General features: G+C 48.2%; 1 protein-coding gene and 1 pseudogene across 7 annotated transcripts in view; one reads left to right on the top strand and one right to left on the bottom strand.

The window, feature by feature from the left end:
• The window catches only part of Ccdc57 (coiled-coil domain containing 57), a 114,519-nt gene that overhangs the window by 31,884 nt on the left and 57,387 nt on the right, over window positions 1-25,248 (top strand). For 5 of the 7 annotated variants that reach the window (XM_023699207.1, XM_023699212.1, XM_023699213.1 and 2 more), the window contains exons 4-13: window positions 3,008-3,109; window positions 5,094-5,251; window positions 5,368-5,442; window positions 9,833-10,033; window positions 11,396-11,554; window positions 13,353-13,515; window positions 14,009-14,143; window positions 16,246-16,468; window positions 16,783-16,935; window positions 21,089-21,192. In XM_023699207.1, coding sequence (XP_023554975.1) covers window positions 3,008-3,109; window positions 5,094-5,251; window positions 5,368-5,442; window positions 9,833-10,033; window positions 11,396-11,554; window positions 13,353-13,515; window positions 14,009-14,143; window positions 16,246-16,468; window positions 16,783-16,935; window positions 21,089-21,192 — 1,473 coding nt within the window. The remainder of the gene's footprint in view (window positions 1-3,007; window positions 3,110-5,093; window positions 5,252-5,367; window positions 5,443-9,832; window positions 10,034-11,395; window positions 11,555-13,352; window positions 13,516-14,008; window positions 14,144-16,245; window positions 16,469-16,782; window positions 16,936-21,088; window positions 21,193-25,248) is intronic. The other 2 variants (XM_023699211.1, XM_023699210.1) reach the window with 2 other exon arrangements.
• Window positions 19,543-19,924, bottom strand: LOC105743279 (annotated as a pseudogene).

Genomic DNA, 25,248 nt, shown 5'->3' on the forward strand with positions numbered 1-25,248 from the left:
TTTTTGAGACAAGATTTTGCTATGCAGTTCAGGCTGGCCTTGAACTCACAGTGATGCTCCTGCCTCAGCCTCCCAAGTGTTGGGATTTCAGGTGTGGACTATCACATCTAAGACAGCTGCATTTATTAAAAGTCTTGGGAAGTTGTGCTCAGGGCTGGTCCATGCCCAAAAGGTGTAACACAAAACATGCCCTGTCTGCCAGGATGGCAGAAAAGCACTGCACATGGGTCAAGGTAGTGGCAGCACCAGAAAAAAGGAAAAAAAACTTGTGCTTTCACAATTAAAGGTCAGACCTCTGCTTTAGGTGCTTCCTGTTGAATCTCCCAAGCCAGTGGAGCTCTTAGGGGTACATGGCGATCTCCTAAGCTTCTGTTGTTTTATTTTCTCCCTCTCTTAGCACAAGGGAAGCAGGAATGACCATTGCATGTTTAGAGCTAACCCTCTCAGAGCCAGCTGGATATGCAGGGGTACAGCTGACCCCCTGGACTATTACAGACAGCTAAGTTAGACAGAAATATTCTAGGCAGTCAGAGGGTGAGGCCCTGGAGGGAGTCAGTGCAGAGGACGAGAACACAGTACGACTATGGCTGGGGTGCATCTGTTGGAGGCCAGGCCTATGTGCCTCCGCAAGGTATAAGCAATAACTTGAAGATTATGCTATAATTGGTGTCATCTGGTCCAGTAAGTCTAGCTATACATCGGTCACCCAAGTGGGTGGTTAGGCCCCCCTGATCCGTCTCTTCCTGAAAAGGTCCTTGTTCTTTCCATGCCCACTTGTTATGTGATCTGCTTCCCCACTGGATCAGTATTACTTAAGCAGCTCTACTTGTACTCTTTTCTTTTTCTTTTTTATTCATTTTAATGAGAAAAAAAGATAAAATAGCAATGAAACAGTTTCAGAACAGGTTAGTAAGACAGTTACAATAATTAACCCAGTGCATATTGTTGTCTTCATAGTAGTTAGTCAGAGGCAGAAAGGATATCTTGTCTAGACAGTATTAGTACAAACCTTTCTTCTCATTGAACTCTACTTGTATTCTTACTTGGTTGATTATAACTTTGATCCAGGTACTTTTGCTCAATAAAACCTCCTTTGAGAAGTTGACAACCTAGTTTTTGGTCCCTTTCTGTTTGTCAGGAGCTGTCTCTCAATAAATTTTTTGTACTTTTAACTTGTTTCTTAGATGTCATTTTTTTATATTGGGGACACAAACTCAGCGGATCTGACATCTGGCAGGTTGGGAGTTGCATTATTTCCTTTGTACCAGAACCTCCAGGTCCAGCCCTGGCCTGCCAAGGACATTACTTGTGAGAGACACAGTGATAGAGAGGGTCAGGACAGGGTGGTCAGAAGGAGCCCTTGAGAGCTGGCGTCAGAGTGCTCTGTGGAAGGGAGGCAAGTGCCTGCTGCTCGCAGGTTACTAGATGGGGATACTACCACAGCGAGGGTCAGGCTCTGCTCCAGGTGGCATGAGAAGATGGCTGCAGGGGCTGAGCATAGTGGAAGTGCAAACAGAGCTCCCTCAGATGAGGACAAACTGGCCAAGACAGCAGAGCTGGCAGATGGGGCGAGCCCAGAGGATTGACCTGGATGGCAAGAACTGGTGGAGCCTGATCTGTCCAAGAAGGGGAGCCAGTGGAAGAGAAATGGGTCAGGCGGGGCAAAAGCCAGGCACTCAGGGCCATGCTTGCTTCCACCAGCTGCTTGTTGAGATGGGGTCCAGCGGGAAGGGTCAGGCTGCATAGGTCCTGCACAGCCGAGTGCCTGTGCTGGGCAAGGGTAGACTTTGTAGGAAAGGATTCTGGGTGGCGAGCCAGGGGTGGTCCACAAAACATTAGTAGAGCTTTGACGGTGAAGACACAAAGGCAAGGGCACAGCCTGTTGGCCTTGGGACCGCAGAGAGCTGGCTGCCAAACTGGAAGCGAGCAGGGCGTGCCGGTAAGGGTGCAGCGGGCCGCCTTTGTGCCCTGGGGCAGGCGGGCCTGCGCACTGCAGACGTGGAGCGTGGCGCGGCACTCCTGCCCCCTAGTGGCCACAGCCTGTGTCACAGCCTGCCCCCTAGTGGCCGCAGCGCTTTCTCCCAGGTGATTCCTGATCTATTGGTGTCAGTTAATTGGTAATTTTTCACGTTCTGAGTGCACTCAAGAGCCCACTCGCTTTCAGTTTTGCCTTTCAAAGGATTAAAAGAGCCCAATGCGTGTTTTTCATTGTGTGTTCTACAGTGTTTGGAGGCTCCCATCCATACTCAGCTGCAGGTGCACAGCATGCCCATTCCTTGCTGGGTGTTTCATGGGTCCTGTCAGGCAGGGCCAGGACATGTGCCTTCTGGGGCAGGCAGCTGTTTCTGACGCTCCCTCCTGCCATTCCTTTATGTCAGGAGCCTGGCAAAGTGGTCCTGAGGAGGACGCCCCTAGGAAGGACTCTGGGGGCCCTGCATGCTGCTGTGAGCCTGCAATAGTTGGTCCTCAGCCTGCCCACAGGCAGCTTCCCCTTGTACCAAAAGACCACAAAGGGAGGAGCAGGCAGAGCCACAGTGTCTTATTGTCCTTCCTGTTGCTCTAATGCACACCTGACACCAGTTAGTATAAAAACACGGTTTATTTGGTTCATGAGTCTGGTGACTTCAGGGTCCACAGAGCATGGCTGTGGTACTGGTGAGGACCCCCTGGCTGATCGCAGCTTTGCTAAAGGAAAAGAAAGGGACTAGGAGCAGAGGGGCTCGTGTGAGCTGGATGCAGCAGGACCTCACCGTCTCCTGGAGCTCACTCGGGACCAGCTAGAGCCTTCACTGCTGCTCACAGATTGCTGGGCCTCCGCTGCTGCCAGGGTCTCTACTTCCTCGGCCCTATGGGTGACCTGCTGGTGATGTCACTGACGCCTACCCTCTCTATGAGTGTGTATGGCAGTCCTTTGGTGGTGACCACATCCTTCCCCAGCTTACTGATGTACGGGGGTTCTTTGCTGGGACCTGCAGTCTTTTCTTCACTCTGAACATTTTTGTTCTAGGAGCTGCTGCTGGAATTTGAATCCAAAATGCAGAAGCGGGAGCATGAGTTCCGCCTTCAGGCTGACAGTATGAGTAACACAGTCTTAGCCCATGAGCTCAAGGTAACAGATGCGTTCTTCCACTGAAGACTTTTCCATAGCAGCAAAAGGCACCCATCTTTTGAATAGTGGGGTGACTTCTGAGCTGTAAATTACAGGGTTCCCATCAAAGCCTTAGCCAAATGGGTTAGGGTGGGATTCAGGGGTTTGTGAGGTTCAAGGGCAGCATCTGCTGCAGGACCCATCTCAGAATCTCTTTCCAGTCAGGGGAACCTTGGTCAGGCTGCTCCAGACTTTGAGGAAGTACCCACTGTAGTCTGCCCCATGTGATCCTCAGAACAGTCAAAGGGAAAGTGTCTCCCCATTTTGTGACAGAGAGCACCCAGGCCCTGGGGGTTTAGGGCCTGTCTGAAGCTGTCAGATGGTGCATAGCAAGCTGGAACCAGGGCCCTACCTCTAACAGGACACTACACACAGCATGAGCAACACCACTACAAGTTATTCAAGGGCATAAAGAGCATGTGTTATGTATCTGGAGGATGTAGGACAGGGACCAGCCTTTGAGGGGCCTTTAATGGAGCAGGTATGTTACTGCTTGAGGACAGGATGTGAAGGATGAACCCTGGTCTGTCCCCTGCTGGTCACTGCTAGGCTGCATCCTTTGTGGTTGGCACAGGGCCCATCCCCAAGCCTCCCAACCTCCCCACAGTGTAGCAGTCCAGGCATACTGCTGGGCCCAGAGAGATACAAGGACCTTAGAGGGCAGTGGACAGGTGATTGGAGTCCTAGGGCCCAGGCCCAGTAGCCCCTTCCCCCATCTTAACCTCTGGCACAAGCATCCGTGCCCTTACTACGGCTGGTAGTGCCAGCCGTATCCACCAGTGCCTTTCCTGGCACTGGAGCCCTGTGTGGATACCACAGTGGCCTGTTGGGCCCTCCACATAGGCCCTTAGAAGCAGTACTGACCCAACCAGATCAAAGCTGTCTGGCCTCAAGGTCAAAGCTGACCCCCACGGGCCCTCACAAAGGCCCTGTAGGAACCTTTGAGCACCAAAGAGGGGAAAACAGGTGAGTGATTTGGATGCTCTGCCTGACTGGGCACAGCCAAGGTAACCCTCCACTGTCACCCTTCTGCTGTGAGGCAGCAGACCACCCCCAGCCTCACAGCAGAGTTCATGATGAGAGCCACCTGCCAGTGTGCAACCTAGGGACACATCTCTGCCCATGGTGCTGCCATGGACATCATCTGAGGTTCCCAGAGGCTGGGAAGCCTTCCTAGAACACTGCAGCTAGGATGGCTTGGCAGCCGGCCACACCCTTATGTTCCCCTTCTCTATACAACAGGCTTCATTCACTGTGTAAATCATATTCAAGGTTTGTGTCACGAAATAAGTGGAATTAAATAGGCCTGCTATAAAAAGGGCATGAATATGACTGAGGCACCCTCACAGGATAGTGGGGATGCAGGGTGCTTTCCGAAGGTTTTCAGGCCTTCAAAGTTTGTCCTGGGGATGGATGTGAGCACATTTTTACTTTCTGCTTCTTGAATGTTAATTTTCTTTCCTCTCAGTACTGGCAGTGTTCACTTCTGACATCTCTGTTTGTGCCAATTATAACCTCGTTTTGAGTTTTAAATCTTTTTTTTTTTTTTTTTTTTTTTTTAGGGAAGGGTCTACAGGATGTTCAGGGTCTCACTGCTAGATCAGACTCATAGTGATCCGCCTGTTTACAGCCTCCCAAAAGCTGGGATCAGAGGCGCCCGCCACCATGCCCAGTCTATTGCCATCTCAGCGTGCCCTGGGGGCGGGGCCGGCATGGCAGGCCTGTGCATGAAACCCCTGGCCCGTGCACCTCTTTGCAGGTGCTTTAATCTGCTGAGCTATTTGGCTGGCCCTTGAGTTTTAAATCTTTAATTGACATAGTAATCACACATACTTACGGGGTGCAGCTGCTATTGCGTGTGTAACAATGGGACCGAAGTGCTGGGAAGTGTGCTGGGAAGCTCACGGTCAGTGGCCATAAGTGGTGCTGCTGAAATCTTCCTCAGGTTAAAGTGCTGAACAAAGAGCTGGAAGCACTGAAGGCAGCTGGAGCCCAGGCCACAGAGTGTCTGCAGAGGGCAGAGACAGCAAACGCCGAGTTAGAGCAGAAGCTTCAGGACCGCACCTGGGAGCTCCGGGACCTGGAAGCTGTGAAAGATGCCCGGTGTGGAGGGTCTTCTCAAGACAGCATAGCTGTTGTGACTGGTCTGCCCTGGGTGGCTTGTTCCAGTCCAGCCTTCATTGCTTATCTGCTTTTCCGCTGCTTCTGTTTGTGTGTAGGATAAAGGACTTAGAGGATACACTTCACTCTGTGCAGCTGAGCAGGAAGAAAGAAGAGGAGATGTTCAACAGGAAGTGAGTGTCGCGGTCACTGCCCCAGGAGCAGAGGTGATACTGGGGAGCTGCGTGTGGAGCCCCTGGGGCAGAGGACCAGGGCGGGCCCTGCCTGGGCTGCTCCTTGGGTCCGCAGTGTGTGCTGCTCCATGCTTCCTCTGGGGTGTTTAGGCTTTCAGTATGTTAAAAATTTAATAGGGGCCGGGGAGATGGCTCAGTGGAATAAGCGCTTCCCTGGCAAGTGCAAGGGCCTGAGTTCAATCCCCGGTTCCGCAAAAAAAAAAAAAAAAATTAAAACTTCTAAGGATCTGGGAAGTCTCACGTACCCATAATCCCAGCTAACTGGCGCTGAGGCAGGAGGATCGCAAGTTCAAGGCCAGCTGGGCAACACAGTGAGACTCTGTCTCAAGATAAACTAAAAGAGACTACAGTGTAGCTGAGTAGTAGACGACATGTACAGCAGGTGCAAGGCCCTGATCTTAATCCCCAGCTCCACCAAAAACAAAATCACTGCAACATTTAAAGGGCGAAGGGTATAGAGATGTGGTAGAGATGGTGGGAGAGATGTGCTTAGCATGCTGAGTGTGGTTCCCAGCACCAAAGGGAAAAATTTTTTTAAACTTTAAAAATCTTGGAAATTTTATTTATCAGTTTTAGATTACAGCTAAGAACTTTAATTTTTATTCCTACCATATATACATTTTTTTTGGGGGGGGCCTTTTTGAGATAGGGTCTCATTATGCAGTTCAGACTGGTCATCAGCCCAGCCTGACTTCGTAGCCAGGCGGGAACTTGCAATGATCCTCTAGGCTTAGCCTCTCCAGTGCTGGGATTACGGGTATGCACCACCATGCCTGACCTAATTCCTCCTGTTTGTTTACCTTTTGTATTTTATTTTATTTTTGTTGGTTTTTGTTTTGTGTATTTTATTTTTAACCTTACACTTATTTTTAAAATCATCATAGCAAAGTACATGGTTTTGTTTTCACAAATCTAAGATTCTCAGGAATCTGGAGAGCCTCCTTTCCTGGTGAGGTGACTGAGCAGCATGGGTTCTCTGCCTACCTCGAAGGAGCCCCTAGGCTGTAAACTGAGTTGGGGTCAGGAGGAGGGCAGGGCAGGGAGCTGGCTTCCTGGGGGAGCTCAGGCTGCAGGCAGTGCTAGGACAAGTGGACCTGGGAGAAGCCTGTTTCAGCTGCCACCACAGGAATCACTTTCCTTCTCTGAAGACACATTGTAGTGACTCTAAATGAAAAACATGTGGGATGTAAATGAATTCATTGTGCCCTAAAAGCGAGGGAGGGAGCCATGGATGGCTTTTCTCATATTTTCTCACATTTTTAGTGCCATGGTGTGTGATTCCTACAAACTGAAGAGAGCTTTGTTTTAATGTATCCAGTACAGGGTCTCACTACGCAGCTCAAACTCATAGTGATCCTCCAATTTCCAGCCTTCTCAGTGCTGGGATTACAGGTGTGCGCCACCATGTCGGGTCTCAGTGGCTGGCTCAGTGCACCTGGCTGCTGGGCTGGGGCCAGTGCATGTGGTGGGGGGATCAAACCCCCATCCGTGTACTTGCCCAAGCAGGCTCTTAGTCTGCTGAGCTATCTTGCTGGCCCCTGAAGGAAACTTTGAAGAACCTGCTTGTTGCTCTACTGTGTCATCTGAGCCACTTTTTTTCAGTTTTTGTTTGCCCTTGTGTTTATTTTTTGAGACAAGGTCTCACTATCTAATCCAGACTGGCCTTGTACTCACAGAAATCGTCCTGCCTCAGCCTCCTGAGTTGGGGCCTGTAGGCATGCACCACCATGCCTAGCTAGAGCAGTGGTTGGAGACTGCATCCCTGGCTCCTGTACCTCAGCGTGGCAGCAAGAGAGGGCTGTGCCCTCGCCTAGACGAGGAAGCATGTTCACTGCAAGAAGCCTGTTCACCGGGTCTCCTGCATGGGAAAGGCTGCTGTGACTGGGGAGTAGGACCTGTCAGGTTTTTACTGTCTCTCCACTCCTGAGCATATTTGCAGCATTGAAGGAGTATTGTGAAAATGCTGAGTCACAAAACTATTTCAATAGATTAATTATGAGAAGCAGGCAAACTAAGACAGTTTCATGCTGATATGTGTCTGTAAGAGTCACCTACGGACACAGCAAGACCCAGGTACAGAGCTGCTTACCTAGGTTCCCTGGGAGGCCAAGAAAAGGCTGGTGATGTTGTCCCCTCCCTGTGTGCATTAAAGCTGCACCTGGAGCCTTTCCAAATCAGACCAGAGACAGTGAGGTAATTTCTTGCCTTAAAGAATTAAGGCAGGGCCAGCAAGATAGCTCAGCGATCTAAAGTGTCTGCTTAGGCAAGCTTAGCCTATTGCAAGGACTGTGGTTCAATCCTTGGCACCACATGCTGCACCAGCCCCAGGTTAAGCCAGCCAGAAAAATAAATATATGAAGAAAGAAAGAATTAAGGGCCTGGCAAGATAGCTCAGTGGTCTAAAGCGCCTGCTTAGGCAAGCGCCCAGGGATTGCAGTTCAATCCCTGGCACCACATACCGTGCTGTGCCAGCCCCACCCTCAGGGTGGGCTGAGCTGGCCAAAAATAAAAGAATTAAGGCAGCTGGGTATTGTGGCACAGACCTATAATCTCAGCAGTCAGAAGGCTGCGGAAGGCTGAGGCAGAAGGATCATTGTGAGTTTGAGAGCCTGGGCTACAAAGTAAGCTCAAGGCTAGCCTTGAGACTCTGTCTCAAACATAAAATAAAGAGTGAAGGCTGATAGTTATTGCTTTGGATGGTCTCAGCGTAATCTGAGCTCACAGTGACTTAATGCCCACTGCCATGACTCAGAACCCTGAAACTCTTCCCAGTATACTTTCCTCCCAGAACTCCCTGCTCTCATTTTGTTTCTCCACAGGATTTTGCCTGAGCTATTATTTTTAGTTTATTGTTTTATGAAATGTTTATTTGATGACATAGTCTCACTGAGTTGTTAAATTGGCCTTGCCCCTCTTGCCTCAGCCTCTCAGGTAGCTGGAATTACAGGCATGTGTTTATCATACCTGGACTGAACATGTTATATTTTTTATGCTTGAAAAAAATCAGAATCAGTCATCCATAGCAATTATGTACAGTCATGTAAACTAAAATTAATAAAATTTGCTGGAGTCAAAGGTGCTAACTGTTCAGAAAAGTTTCTAAAGTAAGATAATTGCCAGTCTATAATCTATAAAACTATACCATAGAGCTAAGATTAGTAGTTATTCAGTAGGATACATCCTGTGTTTGAGTCAGTGGGCCCCTAACACCAGATGTGGGCTGAGTGGGTCCTGCAGCAGTCTTGCTCTTCATGGCCACCTTGGGACCACCCCTCGAGACTACCCTGAGCACAGCTGTCAGTGGCCCGTATGCCAGAAATGTAATGAGCCCAGTCTGGTAGCAGCAGAGGCCTGGCATTGACCTGCCAAGAGTCCAGCGGAGTCACTCACTGATCAGATTTGGGGGCTCATCCAACAGCTACAGAGATGTCACATGCACCTGCCACTCTGTCCCAGGTGCCTGTAATAGTCACATGCAAGGAGGTGAGGATTGCAGAACTCTGGGACTCTTAAGAATGGCAGAGTGCTTCTTGTGAGCTGGCCCGAACCGACACCAGCACGACAGCCAGCATCACACTCTAAGAAAGTGCTGTCATCAGAAGCCCCCAACCCCTCACCCCAAACTTCAGATTGGCGGACTTAGTTTCACTGCAGGCAGCATGTTCACTGGGTCACGTGAGTGGGAAAGGCCATTGTGATTGGGGGGGCGGGACCTGCCAAGTTTTCACTGTAAGTCTCTCCACTCCTGAGCATATTGTGAAATATTGTGGAATACTGTGAAAATGCTGAGTTGGGGCCGGGGAGATGGCTCAGTAGAATAAGTGCTTTCCTTGCAAGCACAAGGGCCTGAATTCAATCCCCGGTTCTCCCCCAAAAAACAAAAACAAAGCTGAGTCACAGAACTACTTCAGTAGATGAATAATGAGAAGCAGGCAAAGTAAGACAGTTTCATGCCAGTATACTCAGCACACAGAATCAAGCTCATGCCTTAGACCCGGTGGTCACCAGGCAGCACCTGCACTTCTGCTTTGTGGGCTGGCCAAGAATCCTGGCGGGGTGTGAGCTGTGCGTTACACACTGATTTGGTGTCTGTCTGATAAGGGATCGTGAGTTCAGGAGGGCATCCAGGGCTCCAAGCATCAATCTGTGCTTATGAGGTGGAAGCAAAGAGCATACCTGCGGAGGAGAGGGGCAGGTGCTGCATGCAGAGACGGGGCTGTCCTGCCAGGGACAAGCATACGTGACAGCTGCAGTCTGTGAAAGGGCTGTAAATGCTTTAGTGGGATCTGAGCCCTGGCTCAGCTGCTGTGGCACCCTCCTTGTCTTTCAGACACGAAGAACTTGACCGTCTGGCTAGAGAGAGAGACGCAGTGCTGGTGGCGGTGAAGGGCGCCCATGTGGAACAGCTACAGGCATCAGATGCCAGGGTGCAGGAGCTGCAGGCCCACTGTGAGAACCTTGAGGTGCAGCTGCGCAGAGCTGAGTGGGCTCAGGCAGATGCTGCCAAGGAGAAGGATGCCATCATTGACAGGTGAGGTTGTGCCACCCCCCTGCTGGAGGATCAGATGCCCTGTTTGCCTGTGCTTGTACTCCTGGAAGCCTCGTGTTCTTCTGTGTCTCCAGTGAGAGCCCACTGACCATGCCCTGCAACCTACGTTGGGGCCAGGTTCTGGGCAGGCTGGTGGTGGTGTGGACTGGCCTCACCTTGGGAAGTCTGCATGACAGGGACAGTATCCCAGATGTCCGGAAGCCCCCTTGTCAAAATCACATCCGAAAGTATTGGCAAGATGACTTTTTCACTCTGAGCAAGGCCAGGCTGGAGGCACCCCCAATTGGGTTGGCCTGGCCCCTCTGTCCTGGGAGTAGCCTTGTCTATGGTTGCCCACCCCACCTGTCATACCCATCAAGCAGCCACACATGGCACAGATGCCCCTGGAGGTCTGTGCATGGTGTGACAGGGTCACTGCTGGCCAGCCCGGTGGCCTTGGAAGCCAAGTGTGGGGACAACAGAGCATGGTTGGACCACAGGCAAGTGACCTCTTGCTTAGGTTAGGACCATGCCTGCCCTAATTGGTATCTCTGGGTGTCTTCTCTCTGTGTTTTGCTTGGGAAATTTATCCAATTTTTGGTAATCTTTCTAGAGTCATTGTATCATTAAGCTGTTTAACCACTTAGCAGTCGAATTATTTAAAGATAATGTGAACAAAAACTGTGTATTTTTTGTTCATTTTTATAAGAATGTAACAAGAAATATAAAAACAACAATCTTACCAAGTTTATTCAATGCAAGCCAGGTATGGTGGTGCATGCCTATAATCCCAGTGCCCAGGAGGCTCAGGCAGGAGGATTGCTGTGAGTTTGATGCCAGCCTAGGCTACATAGTGAGTTTAAGGCCATCTTGGAGTAGTTGTGAGACACTCTCTCCCCAACAGCAAAAAAATTCAATACAAGTATCGACTGGTTGAAATGACACCTGCCTGAGTGACACTCAGATAGTATGTAAACAAATGTGCTGCCTGAATGAGTGACACTGAGGTGAACTGTTGAATGATTGACTGATAATCTGGAGCTTCATTTTGCTTTCACTTTGGACACATGCAAAATGCTGTGCTGGGTGTGGCCAGCAAGCTCTGTGGACCTTGGAACTCCTGTTTCTGCCCATGTATGACCTGGCCCCACACTTGGTAGGTATGTGGCCAGGTCAGGATGTGGGACTGTGGGACCAGGGGCCATCTCATTCCAGGTGGAACTATTGCATTATCTAAGGAGATGCTTGAGTACTGCTGTGGGGTCTCCTCTGGCCCAGCGAGCATATGCTTATCAGGGTACAATGGGGCAGAGTGCCAGGGCCACAAGTGGGAAACCTCCAATTCACACAGTTCCTTTTGCTCAGGCTTCGGGACGAGGCAGCAGCTCAGAAAGCTAGCTGGGACACTCAGGTCGCCCAAATGTCCAAGGAGGTGGTCTCCAGAGACCTCCAGGTCCAGACACTGCGGGAAGAGGAGCTGAAACTTAAGGCGCAGCTGGTCAGAACCCAGCAGGACGTGGACAGGTACTGCAAATGCCTCCAGGGAGGGGAGCCCTGCTGGGTCTGTGGACTCGGGCTCCTGTTCTTTTGGGTTCAATTTGAAACTATAAACTAAGACAAACAGAAACAGGTCAGTGGTGAGGAGTGGGTGTGAGTAAGCTTGAGAGGCCTTGGGCTGAAGGGCCTCCCCTCTGTGTGAGAGCCAAGAGCCATGCCAGGGTCTCCTGTGTCCTGTGTCAGCCTGTCGGTGTCCTAGTGTCTGTGAATAAAGATAATCTGTTTTCACTAATGTAGTAAAATCAACTTTATTGAGAAACAATATAAATTTAATAAAACATACCCCATTTTAACTGTGTTTGTGATGCTTTTGTTTTAGTTCTCCTTGGGGTTGAACCCAGGGCCTCACACGTGCTAATCAAGTGCTATACCACTGAGCTCCACCCCAGCCTATTTATTTATTTATTTATTTATTTAGAGAGTCTTTCTATGTAGCCCAAGCTGGCCTGAAACTCAGTGTGATCTTCCTGCCTCAGCCTCCAAGTGCTGTGATTATAGGTGTATACCACCATGCCCACCTTCTCTGACTTTTTTTCCCTCTGACTTTAATTGCTTTTCTGTTTTCAGTTTCATCCATCTCTGCTCTTTATTTTTTCTTCTAGTTTTCTTAATTTTTTGTATTTCTGGTGGCTCCTAATAGAGAAATTTGAATGATTAATTGGTTTGGATGACTAATTGTTCTCTAAGCAGTTCATACTATAAGTTTTCTTTCAAGAACAGCTATCTACATCCCAGATTATGATACTCAGTTATAATAATTCAATAATTCCCTTGTAATTTCTTCTTTGGGCAATGGGTAATTTAGAAAAGTGGTATTATTTCCTATTATTTTGAATTTCCCAGACGCTGTTTTGTTCTAATTTCTAAATTAACCCTGCTGTGGATGGAATACATTTAGAGAGATATGTTTCCTCTGTGCTCCCTCCTTTCTGTCTCAGCAGCTGGCCACAAGGACTTGCAAAGGATGTTCTGTCCACTTTGGGCCCAGGCTCTGGGACTGTCACTTGGGCCATATTGGTGGAGGATAGAGGTGCTGTTGCCTGTGTACTCATGGTCCATCTGCTGACTCTGTCATTCACTGGAGATGCCTCTGTGGCTTAGCTGTCTGTCAGCTTTCTCATTCTTACAGGCTGTGAAGTCCCCATCGGGCATGAGCATTCCACTCTGTCCTGTCTTCTCTATGAACTGGCCCTTTTTCTTGCAGCAGTATTACACACACACACACACACACACACACACACACACACACACACACCGGGCCGGGGAGATGGCTCAGTAGAATAAGCGCTTCCCTGGCAAGTGCAGGGACCTGAGTTCAATCCCCAGTTCTGAAAAAAAAAAAAAAAAAATACTGCCCCCTTGTCATGGTGGCATCTTTGCTTGGAGCCCTGTGTCTGGCATTAACAGCCTCTCAAGTCACCAACCCCCCACGCTGCTGCATGGTGGCTCTGCCACCAAGCTGCATGTGCTGCCTCTTGCTCTCTTGTACTTACCTGTTCCTCAGAGGGTTTCACCAGTTTGGTTTTAAGAATTTTTGCTTTGTTGGTGGTCTTCCTGCACAGCTGTGCTTCTGCTTCACAGCCTGGCTCTTCCCTTGTGTTTGGTGCTCTCAGCCTTGGCCCTGGCTCAGTGTGCATCACAGCAGCACTCTTCTGCCTTTAAGCCTCAGTATAGCCTGCGTGGAGATAGAACAGTACCCCCTGCGTGCTGCAGCCAACCATGGACTCAGGAAATGCTAACGTGGGCCACTTGGATCCGTCCCTAGGTACAAACAGCAGCTATCCCAGGCTGTCGAAAGGGAACGGAGCCTGGAGCGTGACCAAGTACAGCTGGGCCTGGACTGGCAACGGCGCTGTGACAGCATCGAGAGAGACCAGATCCAGAAGTCAGAGGCCTTGATCCAGGGGCTGACCAAGGCCAGAGATCAGGTGTGTGTGGTGCTGCATGGAGCACAACCTCCTTGGTCACCCCTGCATCAGAAGACAGGGCTGGAGCATGCACAGTGCTGGAGCAGGATGGGTTTGGCTCTCACTAATGTATTCTGTGCATTTGAAAGCACTAAGCTTCACTCGCTAGTTGGCTTATGGCAGCAAAGTCACAGTAGTAAAATTATGTCCCTGCCCTGTCTACCAGGCTCTAGCAGGGGTTCATTGTGTTAGCTAATACCCCCATCCCACTGATGACTAGTGGTTCAGTGGTACTAGTATGGTCCATACAACGGTGGCCTGGGCACTGGGGCTGGGCAACACAGATGTCACTCCTGCCACAACAGGGAAGGCCCAGCATCTCAAGCATATGTACACCCTAGTTCTCAAGACATGTCTCACCCTTGCCTGCTGTGCATCTCACAGGCAAGAGGCAGGCTGGCTCTGTATCCTGGAGGCCAGTACTGCCCCCAAACCTCAAGTGGGTGTTTCCTAGGTTGCTGCCAAGCTTCAGGAAACGGAGCAGGCACTGCAGGAGCAGGATGCGGTGCTGAAGGCTGTGACCCTGGAGCGAGACAAGGCCATGGAAGAGCTGCGGACACATGGGCTCTTCCCCAGACAGGAGCCACAGGTGAGCATACGCTTCCTCCTGCCTCCCCTGCTGGCTCTTTGAACTTCTGCTCAATAGCTTCAATGGAGGTGGTACCCATATGCACAGAGCCTAGCCAAGCCTTCTCAGTCATGCTCCTTTTGATGACAGGTTACATGCTCACAGGTGAGTCTGGGGCTGTGAAGGATTAAAACAGATAAACCCAGGGTTCTGAATCTGTTTTCATCTTTAGCACTTGAAACTGTAAAAATGCCAGGCCCAAATAAGACTCAGCTGGTCCAGTGAAGCATTGGAGCAAGTGCTTAGCATAAGTGAGATTCTGGGCTCCATGCTGAGCACTGAAAAAAAATCACCAAATGGCTCAGTACCAGCAGTGAACGCAGACTGTTGCTGTGGTCTTCTCCGAGCTGCATGGTAGGTTATTCATGCTGTATCTGTCCTGCAGCTCCTAGTGTTTAGCAGGGACAACAATCGTCAGCAGCTACACACTCAGTCTACACCACCATCCTTCAGCCTGTAACACCCCTCAGTTTATTTAGTCCCCAAGACCCAGGGACCTTGAAGACCTTACCTGAGCTATCACAGCTGTCAGGTGGCACAAACCTAGGGGGAGAAGGAGCATGTTGTTCCATGCCTGCAATTGGCTTTGGTGGTTTTTCTCCTTGCCAATTCTTTTGAGTTGTACTCACAGGCAGTGACATTCACTGATCCTCATGTCCATGGCAGAGTCCACCTCTAACAAAATGTAGAATGTGTCTGTCACCCCTTCCAGTGGTCCCCAGCCATTCTGACTTTCTTCCCATATTTATTGAGTCTCTGCTGCAGCTCATTTTGTTGTGGAGGAAGAAGTTGGCAGCCCTAAGAAGGGCAAAGAATGTGTGTAGCTTCTCAGCTCTCTCCACCCTTTTCCTGAGGACACAGGGGACCTGGGAGTGGTTGAGCCCAGGCATGTGAGGTCAGAGTGCATGTGTGAGGCCACGGTCTTTACCAACTAAGAATTGTTCAGACCTAGAAGAGCCTCTTAGCCCAGAGCCACCAGGCTGTGGAGGTATAGGCTGGTCAGGCTGCAGCAGTGCAAAGGAAGGAGCAGGAAGGCCGAAGTTCAGAGCACCACCGCCAGCACTTGGGCTCCGTGGGGACACCCAGCATCCCACCAGATCATCGCAGCTGGTGGAGCCACGTAACTGCTCCCTTTTGAGCTTTGAAGTCCTGCTCCTACCCTGCTGGCTTCTTTGGTTTGAAGAATCCAGTGTGTGTTCACACGTCCATGATGAAATCTCAGTGCAACTACGAAGCTTTTGGTAATTAAAGCCTGGCTAAGAGGCTGAACTTTGTCCCAGAGACACATGTCTTCACATGCAGTGACTGAGCAATCTGAGTCAAAAGAGTAGTGGCTTTCTGAAGGCTGAGCTATGGTCCCGAGAAAGACAGGTTCAAGCTCAGACCTCAGAATCTCAGTGTGGAACCTCAGCGGAATCAGACTGCTGCATATGCGAGAGTTCTGATGAAGTCACAGGCGGGGTATGGTGGTGCCTGACTGTAAACCCAGTGCTTGGGAGGCGGAGGCAGGGGGATTGCAAGTTTAAGCCCATCCTAGACTCCCACAGCCTCTGGAGCTCTGCTCACCATCTTTATTTTCCAGAGCCTTCTTTCCACCTCAGTCTGAGTGTGTTCTGTTGCTGTGTGTTCATGATCACTGCTCTTCTTTGCTTTTTGATCTGCCCGTGGGCCCATTCTAGCTAGGCATTTTTACAGTGCTAAAATGTGTGTAAAATATCCCATCCTCACCCTTTTTCAGTGTGTAGTTCAGTGGCAGAAGCACATATACACTGTCTGTCCCCAGGACTTCTCTGCCCTCTCTAGCTGAGCCTGTTTCCTTTCAGCATCCCTGCTTTGGAGAGCACATACACACGCATGTGTGCATGCCCACACACACACACACACACACTCACTCACTCACTGCCTGACTCTGGTCTGGTCATTTGTGTGCCTTTGAGCTTGGGAAGCTTGGGAAGGCAGAAGTGAGCAGGTGGCACAAGGGAACAGGAGGCCAAGCCAGCCTGCAGCAGAAACCTTCCATTTCTTTGTGGCCATAACAATTCTTTTCCACATGTGTTTGACAGATGCCCCTAAAACAGCAAAAAGAAGAAGTAAGTAAAGATTTTCCATCTAGGGAGATCCAGCGGCTGCAAGAACAGAACACAAGCTTGCGGAATGCCATCACGCAGATGAGGCGGGAAATGGAAACACTCAGCAACCAGATGCCTCCTCCTGCGCAGTTAGTGAGGGACACCCGGAATGGTGACCAGCCTGATCCAGGGGCCAGAGGAGACACAGCCCCTCCTGGTGAGTAGGGAAGCCAGGCAATGGTGGCTGCATAGTCAGGCAGGCCCTGCTGTCTGTCTCGCAAGTGAACACAGCCTTTAGAAAATCACTTCCAAGTATGACACTGGTTTTCCTCCAAGAGAATCCTGAGTTTCATACTGAAAGGGGGAAAGGGCAGGGCTCATGGTAGGCATATTGGGCCCAGGCGGACAAGGGGTGGGTGGTGCTTCACAGCCTGTGTACTGGGCCAGGCCTTTAGGAAGGAGAAAACCCCATGGGAGAGCTGGGGTGTGAAGCATGTGGGCAGTGGGTAATAGGTTCAGTGTTTTTGGCAGATTGCGTTCTGGCCCTCGAAGCAGAAATGCGAGACCTAAAGCACAAACTGAAAGGCCTGGAAGAGCAGCTGGAAGGTGTATGGCAGCCTGCAAGGACATCCTCAGACCCTGCTGAACCCCACCCCAAGGCCCACTCCTCTGTAGAGGCTGCTGGTGAGGAACAGGCCCTGACCTGTATACTATCTCTTTGAAAGCTGAACTGTGGGACCCAAATGGATTTTCCCAGCCCTTGTGCTCCCCATGACCTGACCCAGAGCTATCTGTGCTCCCCCAGAATCAACTGGCACCCCACCTCCTCACCCCTCATGGGAATGGAAGTGTGTGTGCTTTTGTGTGGCTTCTCTTGACTGACACATCTGTTGTGCCAGACAGCCTCCCATCTTCTAGCCAGCCTTCCATCAGCATCAGCGGTTAGTGACACTGCCTCTCACGTGCCTGGTGGTCCTTTCCAAGCTCTGATTTGTATGTACCTCCTTGTTCCTGAGTGAGATCCACCTGTTTACTGTCTGCTCAGCAGGCATGGCAAGGCCTTAGGCTGAGACTCAAGCCCCTTCTGTGTTCCCTGAGTTCAGTTCTCCAGAACCTGCCATACCAGCTATGGCTGGCATCACATGTGGGTGCCACAGGGACTCTGTATAGACCCCTGCTGTCTCTTGAGGGTCCCTCGGGTGGTAGGTAAGAGCCCTCGAGGGAGAGCAGGTGTCTTTTCCTCACTCTGGTTCCAAGGAGCAGATTTTCTTGGGTTTTCTCAAAACCCATTGATGTTTCTATGGCTCAGGATCCTTTGAAAGCAACCAAGCCAGGAGTTACAGGAAATAAGAAGGGACAGGACGTTCATGGTAGGTTGTGCTCTGGAACCCAGGTCCCTAACATCAGGGCTGTCCTTTCCTCACCTCGCAGATTCTCCCCACAGTGGCTGCTTTGTTGCCAGATGTCTAGTTGTGACTGGTGGGAGGGACAGGGTGCACACATTTGCTCTTACAACTTTGACCTTGCAGTTCCAGAGTGAAGAGTCATGCTGTGTGAACTCTTTGTGGTCTGCATCGCTAGATTTCTTTTGTTGATGCTTTATTGAGAAATTCTACATCCACCCCTCCCCACCAGAGAAAAATTGTAGAGTTCTACTTTGAAACTACCTGAAGCTGGAATTTTCCTGGTGAGAAGGTTTTGAACTATGAATTCAATTTTGTTCATACTTAAAGGACTTTCAAATTTTTGTGTATGTACCTCTGTGTCTCCCCCCCACCTCAACTTTTTTTTTTTTTTTTTTTTTTCTAAGACAGTCTCACTACATAGTTCCGGCTGGCCTCAAACTGACTTTGTTTTGTTTTGTTTTTTGGCGGAACCAGGGATTGATCAAACTGACTTTGCAGACAGGGTGGTCTCAAACTTGCAGTAATCTTCCTGCCTCAGCCTTCCAGGTGCTAGGATTATAGGTATGCACCACCATACCTGGCCTCTAGTCCTTCAAAAAAATTTTTTTTCAGGCAGGGTCTTGCTAAGTTGCTAAGTTGCCCAGTTGAGTTTGAACTTGCAGCCTTTCTTCCTCAGCCTCTAGAAGTACTGAGAATACAGGCATGCAACAGTACATCTATTTGGAGGCATCATTTTGGATGTTGTATTATGTTAAGAATTACCTGTTTCACCTAGATTTTTATTTTTTGCAGTACCAGGGATTAAACTCAGGACCTTGCGCTTGCCATGCAAGCGCTTATTCTACTGAGCCATCTCCCTGGCCCCTCACATAGATTTTTAAACTTGTAGCATACAATTGCTTGTCCTATTTGTCCACTGGACCTTTCCCTACAAGTTAGGTTGGTCTTTTGCTTCTTCTTTTTTTTTTTTTTTTTTTTTTTTTCTGTCCCGGGGATTGAACTCAGGACCCTGCGCTTGCTAGGCAAGCACTTATTCTACTGAGATATCTCCCCAGCCCCTTGGACTTTTGCTTCTAGTCTCCATTATTCTTACTTGCTTAATCTCACCAGAAATTAACTGATTTTTAGTCTTTTTAAAGACTCAGTTTGGTTTTTGTTTTGTTTTTGTGGCACCAGGGCTTGAACTCAGGATCTCGTGCTTGCCAGGCAGGCGCTTATTCTACTGAGCTATCTCTCTGGCCTTAATTTTTTTTTTTGTTTTTTGCAGTTTAATGTATTTTAATAGCAAACTTACAGGAACAGCACAGAAAGACAGATGACATTAAAACATGTACTAGCATATAAGACAACTCAGTTAGAAAAGTATAGTGACTGGATGGAATCTACTGTATGGTAAAAATGCTACAAACACCACCTAATTGCGGTCAATAAGAAGTGTACTTATTTTAAAAAATGCAAATTCTGGCATTTTCCAGAAAAATTTAACAGATTTTTATTTATAGGTGTTATAAAGTTGAAGTGCTGAAACTTGTTCACTGAAACATTTTTGACTTACATTAATGCTTTACATCCCACATGAAGATAAAAATTCACACACAAATGAAAATGAAAATGAAAAGACTGTCAATACCTGATTTCTGTCCCTTATTTTCCACTCCCAGTCATGTACTTAGGTACCTTTTGACTCCATGGGGGGGGAACCCTAACATTCAAAACTACCAACAACAGGAAGAAGAGGAAAAAAAAATTATTATTTTTAAAAAAAAAAAAAACCACACAGCACTTTATTATCAATACAGTGATGAAGGACAAGTCTTCAAGGACAGGTCTTCAAGGACAAGTCTTCATGGGGCTGGAGCGGGTCCTGAAAGCAGAGAGGCGGCGCCTACTTGCCAGCGATAAGCAGGTTCCGCAGCACCACGATGACAGAGTCCCCACGCAGGAACATCTTGGAGATGTAGCGGTCCTTGTTGACTGGCTTGGACTTCTTCTTGCCCTTGCCGCTTTTGGGGACCTCAGTCCACATCTCTTTCACATTCTCCAGCACCATGTTGCAGTGCCTGTCAAAGGCCTTCACCCGGCCTAGCAGTTTCTTGTTGTTGCGGCAGTTGATGAGCCCCTGGGTGTTGTTCTTGACTGACTGGGTCAGCACAGAAAGTGGACCCGTGTTAAATTCCTCCTCCTCCCGCTTCTGCAGCTCCTCTGGGGTCATCTCACTCTTGGGCTTGTTGAGGAGGCTCATGGTGGCAGCTGCAACCTCCGCGTTACTCCCCTCTTGCTCGCGTAGCTCCGGCCTCGGAGTAAAGGGGCGGGGCGGGACTTCCTCTTCCCAAAAAAAAAAAATTATTGAGAATGAAATGTCTCCCACCATAGTAGACTGAGGCACGTTCTCCACATATGCTGCGTGCTAATTGGATCTTTTGGCGCAGTTGTTACACATTTGGTGCGGATGGCACACAAGCTGGTATCTTCAAACAGGCTAACCAGATAGGCCTCACGTGCCTCCTGCAAAGCACCAATAGCTGTGCTCTGGAAGCGCGGATCAGTGTTGAAGTCCTGAGCAATTTCTTGAACCAGATGCTGGAAAGGAAGCTTGCGAATCAGAAGTTCAGTGGACTTCTGATAACGTCTAATTTCACGGAGTGCCACACTCCCAGGCCTGTAATGATGAGGTTTCTTCACCTCTCCAGTAGAAGGCATACTCTTAACAAGCAGCCAGTTGTTTTGTAGCCAGTTGTTTCCTGGGCACTTTACCACCGGTGGATTTATGGGCAGTGTGCTTGGTACAAGCCATGGTACAGGGACCTCCTTACCCCCTTTTCCTTTGGCTGGAGCTCAGTGAGCGAGAGGCAACACTGGTGTGAGAGAGCGACAGCAAACACAGTTCTCAATTTGGTTTTGTTGATCATCTATTACAGTTTCTGTTTCCTCAATATCTAACTTCATTCTCTTTCAACTTTATTTGCTTATCTTTCTAATTTCTTGAGATGAATGTTCAGCTAATGGATTTTCAGCCTTTCTGTTTTTCTAAAATGTGAACCCAAAGCTATAAATGTTCTCAAGAAGACAGCATAACATGAATGGATAAGTAGTTTTGTTATTCACATTCTGTTACAATAACTTGTAATGTCCATTATGATTTTTTCTTTGACCCATGAATTATGTGGGCATCTTTTTTCTTACTTCAAACAAATGGCTCCGTGTATAAGTAGAGAGACTCCAACAGAGACTGTGTGTCAGGTTGGATTTTATTTTGCTCTTTGTGCAGGATTACATTTCATATACAGCACATTTCTGATTATCATAAGGAACTGACCTCTTGAGCCCAGTGAGGGTCATCTGCTCCTCGAGACAGCCAGTATCCTCTGTGGGCCTTGTGGGGGACATTTCTAGTTTTCAAGAACTGAGCCTGGCTGGCGTTTTCTCCACAGGAGACTCTATCTGTGCTGGCCAGGCATCCGCTGGACTGGTGCTCAGGAAGCTTGGACACAGAGTGCACCTCTTGAACTTGCTGGTGGTACAGCTCAAAAAGAAGGTGAGATTGGCCTGTTGACACTCAAGGTTTCCAGGTCTTGGAGGGGGACATGTCGGCAGGCTCAGGAAAATGCCAGATGTGATTCCACTAACCTTGGATGCTGACTTAATTACTTTTCTCATTTCCGAGGCACAGTACCGGACACCCACAAATTGAAGGAAAAAAAGTTTATTTCAGCTCACAGTTTAAGAAGGTTTTATTCCATAGTCAGTTGGCTCCAAGGCAGAGTGGAACATGACAGACAGACATTGCAGAGGAGAAACAGTCTATGGCAGGACAGGCAGCAGTGGTGGCAGCAGCTACAGCAGTAACAAGGCTCCTTTTCTCTTTTAGCCCATGCAGGCTACAAGCATTTGGGTGGTGCTGCCCACAACCAATGTGAGGATTCCATTACCCACACCCAGATCTACAATAAACCGATTTATCACACACCCTTAAATCCCAGTATCGCAAACCCTAATCCAGCATCACACAGCCACGACCCAGTCATTTCCCAGAAGCCCCATCTATGAACCCATGAGGCTTTGGAGGGACATATAGATACAACCATCAGAGATGCCCTCTTGGTCTTTCCTTGCCTGAGTGAATGGCTACTGTGAGCAGCTGCTGGATCATCTTGTGTGTGACTATAGCAGGTGCATGGGGAGAACCTGGTAAACAAAGAAGAGGTCTCCACAGAAGATAGTGGCAAGACCAAACATGCAGAGCCTTGGAGAGACATAGTCTTACTGTGTCTGGTGCTAACTTAGCAGGAGTTTTCAAGGTTTGACTATGTTGTAGTCATTGTGGGGCTGGTCCCCATTCTGTGTAGCTGCTCCTCTGTGGTGGACACTTTGGCTGCCTCTGCCCATTGGCAGTTGTGAGTGTGCTGCTCGGAGCATTCCTGTGATTCACTTTGGGGGTAGATACCTGAAAGTGGAATTGCCAAGTCACTTAGAAAATCTCTCTTTCCAGAGCTTCCAGACTGCTTTCAGAGCAGGGGCACCAGGTTACATGGCCCCCAGCAGCAGTGTGGAAGCTCATGTCATGTCCTCCCCAACACTGCTATTCCTGGCTTGTTTTGTTTTGTTTTGTTTTTTTCGCGGAACCAGGGATTGAACTCAGGCCCTTGCACCTGCTAGGGAAGCACTTATGCTACTGAGTTATCTCCCTAGCCCCCATTTCTGGCTTTTTTATTCAGCCCCCTCATGGGTGTCAAGTGGCATCACCCCATGGTTCTGACCAGCGTTTTCTTGGTAACATATGATGCTGAGCACTTTCCATGGCTTCTTGGCCATTTGTACACCTCCTTTTGAGAAGTGTCTATCTAGGTCTTTTGTCATTTGTTCATTCGTTCATTTGTTTTATGACAAGGTCTCACTATATAATTTAGGCAGGGCTCAAACTCACTTCATGTACCAGGGTAACCTCAAACTCGTGGTGATTCCCCAGCCTCAAGCCCCCGAAGAGCTGGGATCACAGGCATGCTCTATCACACCCGGTCCTTTGCCTGTTTCTAGTTGGGCTGTCATTTTTGTTACATATAAGTTTTTTTTTTATATTCTATATGAAGGTCCCTTATCAGATATATGGATTGCTAAATGTCTTTCCCACTCTGTGCTTGTCTCTTTACTTCCTCAATGGCATCCTTCAAAGAATACTTTTAATTTTGACCAAATCTAGTTTATTCACTGTTTTTGTTGCTCATGGTTTGAGATCACATTGTCCTGTTGCTTTTTGTGCACACATTACTTATGAGGTGGCCTGAAGAAGAATTCTTACATGTCCTTTTTTTTTTATGAGCAGAATATATTTATTGAGGGAAAGAAAGCTCCTGTCCAAGAGAGGGATGGGGGAGGGGGGGAGTGGGTAGTTCCCCCCCTTACATGTCCTTTGGAGTCCACAAACACATAAATTACATCTTCCTCCAGAGACTGTCTTCTTCTAAGTGGAGAAACTTGGAAACTCTGGACTTCCCATCTGCCATAGGGAGTGGGCCATACTCCAGGAACTGGGTGCTTTACCTTTTTTAATCTTCCAGAGACTTTTTATTTGTAGTTAATTTGCAAATAAAAGTTGTGTATATTTATGTTGTATATTATGCTTTTTTTTTCTTTTTGATAATGGGGATTACACTTATTGAGCTACATATCCAGCCTTTCTTGTTGTTTTTTTTTTTATTTTAAGACAGGCTAAAATGGCTAGTCTGGCCTCAGACTTGAGATCTCCTAGCCTTAGCCTTCCAGGAATACTGGGATTACAGTCACATACCACCATACCAGGCTAAGATGTTTTAAAATATTTGCACACTGTGGCTAAATCAGCTCATAGCAGATACATGGCCTCACATGTTTATTGTTTCTTCATGTGTCTTTTTCTCTCCCTTGACTGGTGTATTTTCATTGTGGCAATAGACATGAATTTGGCCACTTTTCCATTTCTATTCATAGGATTAGTGCTCTACATACGTAATCAGGTGCTTATGGGGCTTCAGTAAGTTAGACCATGTATTAGAGCATAAAGCAGGTCTCAATGAATTTAAAAGGATTCAAATCACATGGAAAATGTTTCATAGCCAGATGTGGTATGCACACCTGTAATCCCAGCACTCAGGAAGCTAAGGCAGGAGGCTCTCCTCAAGTTCAAGGCCAGCCTGGGCTACATAGTTAAGTTCAAGGCGAGCCTGAACTACATGGCAAGACCCTATCTCAAAAAACAACAATATGGGCCAGGGAGATAGCTCAGTAGAATAAGTGCTTGCCTGGCAAGCACAAGGGCCTGAATGCAATCCCTGGTTCTGCACACACACACACAATAACAAAACAATAACAAATTTCTGACTTCAGAAGAACTTAGTTGGAAATCAGTAACAAAGGGCCTGGGGAGATAACTTAGTAGTCTGAGTGCCTGCCTGGCAAGTGCAAGGATCCAAGTTCGATTCCTGCTACCACATGTGGTGCCAGCCTGGAATCCCAAGTATACCACGTACCAGCCTCTAAAACTGGCACACCTATAATCCCAGCACTGAGGAGGCTGAGACAGGAGGATCAACTGCTGTGTAGTGAGACCCTGTACCAAATAAATAAAAGAGAAAAAATAATCAGTAACAAAGGTACCTAGAAAAATCTCCAAATATTTTCAAAATAACACACGTTCAGTTAACCCCTTGGCCAAGATTGGTGACACATGTCTGTGATCCCAGCATGTGGTAGGTTGAGCCAGGAGGATTGCCTATTTTTCAAGGCCAGCCTGAACTGCATAGTGAGAACTTACCTTTAAAAAATACAAGGGGCAGGGAGATAGCTCAATAGAATAAGAGCTTGCCTGACAAGCTCAAGGGCCTGAGTTCAATCCCTGGTTCAGCAAAAAAAATTTAAAAAATCCAAACAAACAAACAAAAAAACCTGAGTCAAGGCAGGCATCCATAATCTTAGCACTCTGGAAGGGTGGGCTAGGTGGATCAAGTTTGAGCCTGGCCTGGACAACTTAGTGAGGCCCTGCTTCAAAATAAAAAATGAGGGCTAGAGATGTAGCTCAAAGTTCAATCCCCAGAACCTCAAAAATAAATAATCCCTAAAGCAAAGAAATCCCAAAGCAGTGCCAGATATGGTGGTTCATGCCTGTAACCTAGCACTTGGTGGCTGAGGCATAAGGATCCCGAGCTTGAGGGCAGCCTTTACAGTGGAGTCAATTGGAGGTTACTATGTAAATCTTACTTGAATTACATAGTAAGACCCTGTCTCAAAAATGTTCTGTGGTGCACTCCTGTGATGCCAGCACTTAGGAGGCTGAGGCATAAAAATCACTGTGAGCTCAAGGCCAGCCTGGTCTACATGGTGAGTTCAAGGCCAGCCTGAAATACATAGGGAAACCCTGTCTCAAAAAACTGAAGAAGAAAAAAATTAAAAAAAAAGGTTTTGGTTTTAACCTACCTGGTTAGAATTTCACACACAAATGCTACTGACAAAAAAAAAAAAAGATAATAAACATTTAGGTAAAGGCTGACCTGTTTAGTCAGAGGCAGTCCTGGGTGGGATGTTACCTTGGAGTATTTTTTTTTTTTTAATTTTTTAATTT

This window comes from Octodon degus, unplaced genomic scaffold (assembly GCF_000260255.1).
Source record: "Octodon degus isolate 3935 unplaced genomic scaffold, OctDeg1.0 scaffold00112, whole genome shotgun sequence".
Classification (NCBI taxonomy): domain Eukaryota; kingdom Metazoa; phylum Chordata; class Mammalia; order Rodentia; family Octodontidae; genus Octodon; species Octodon degus.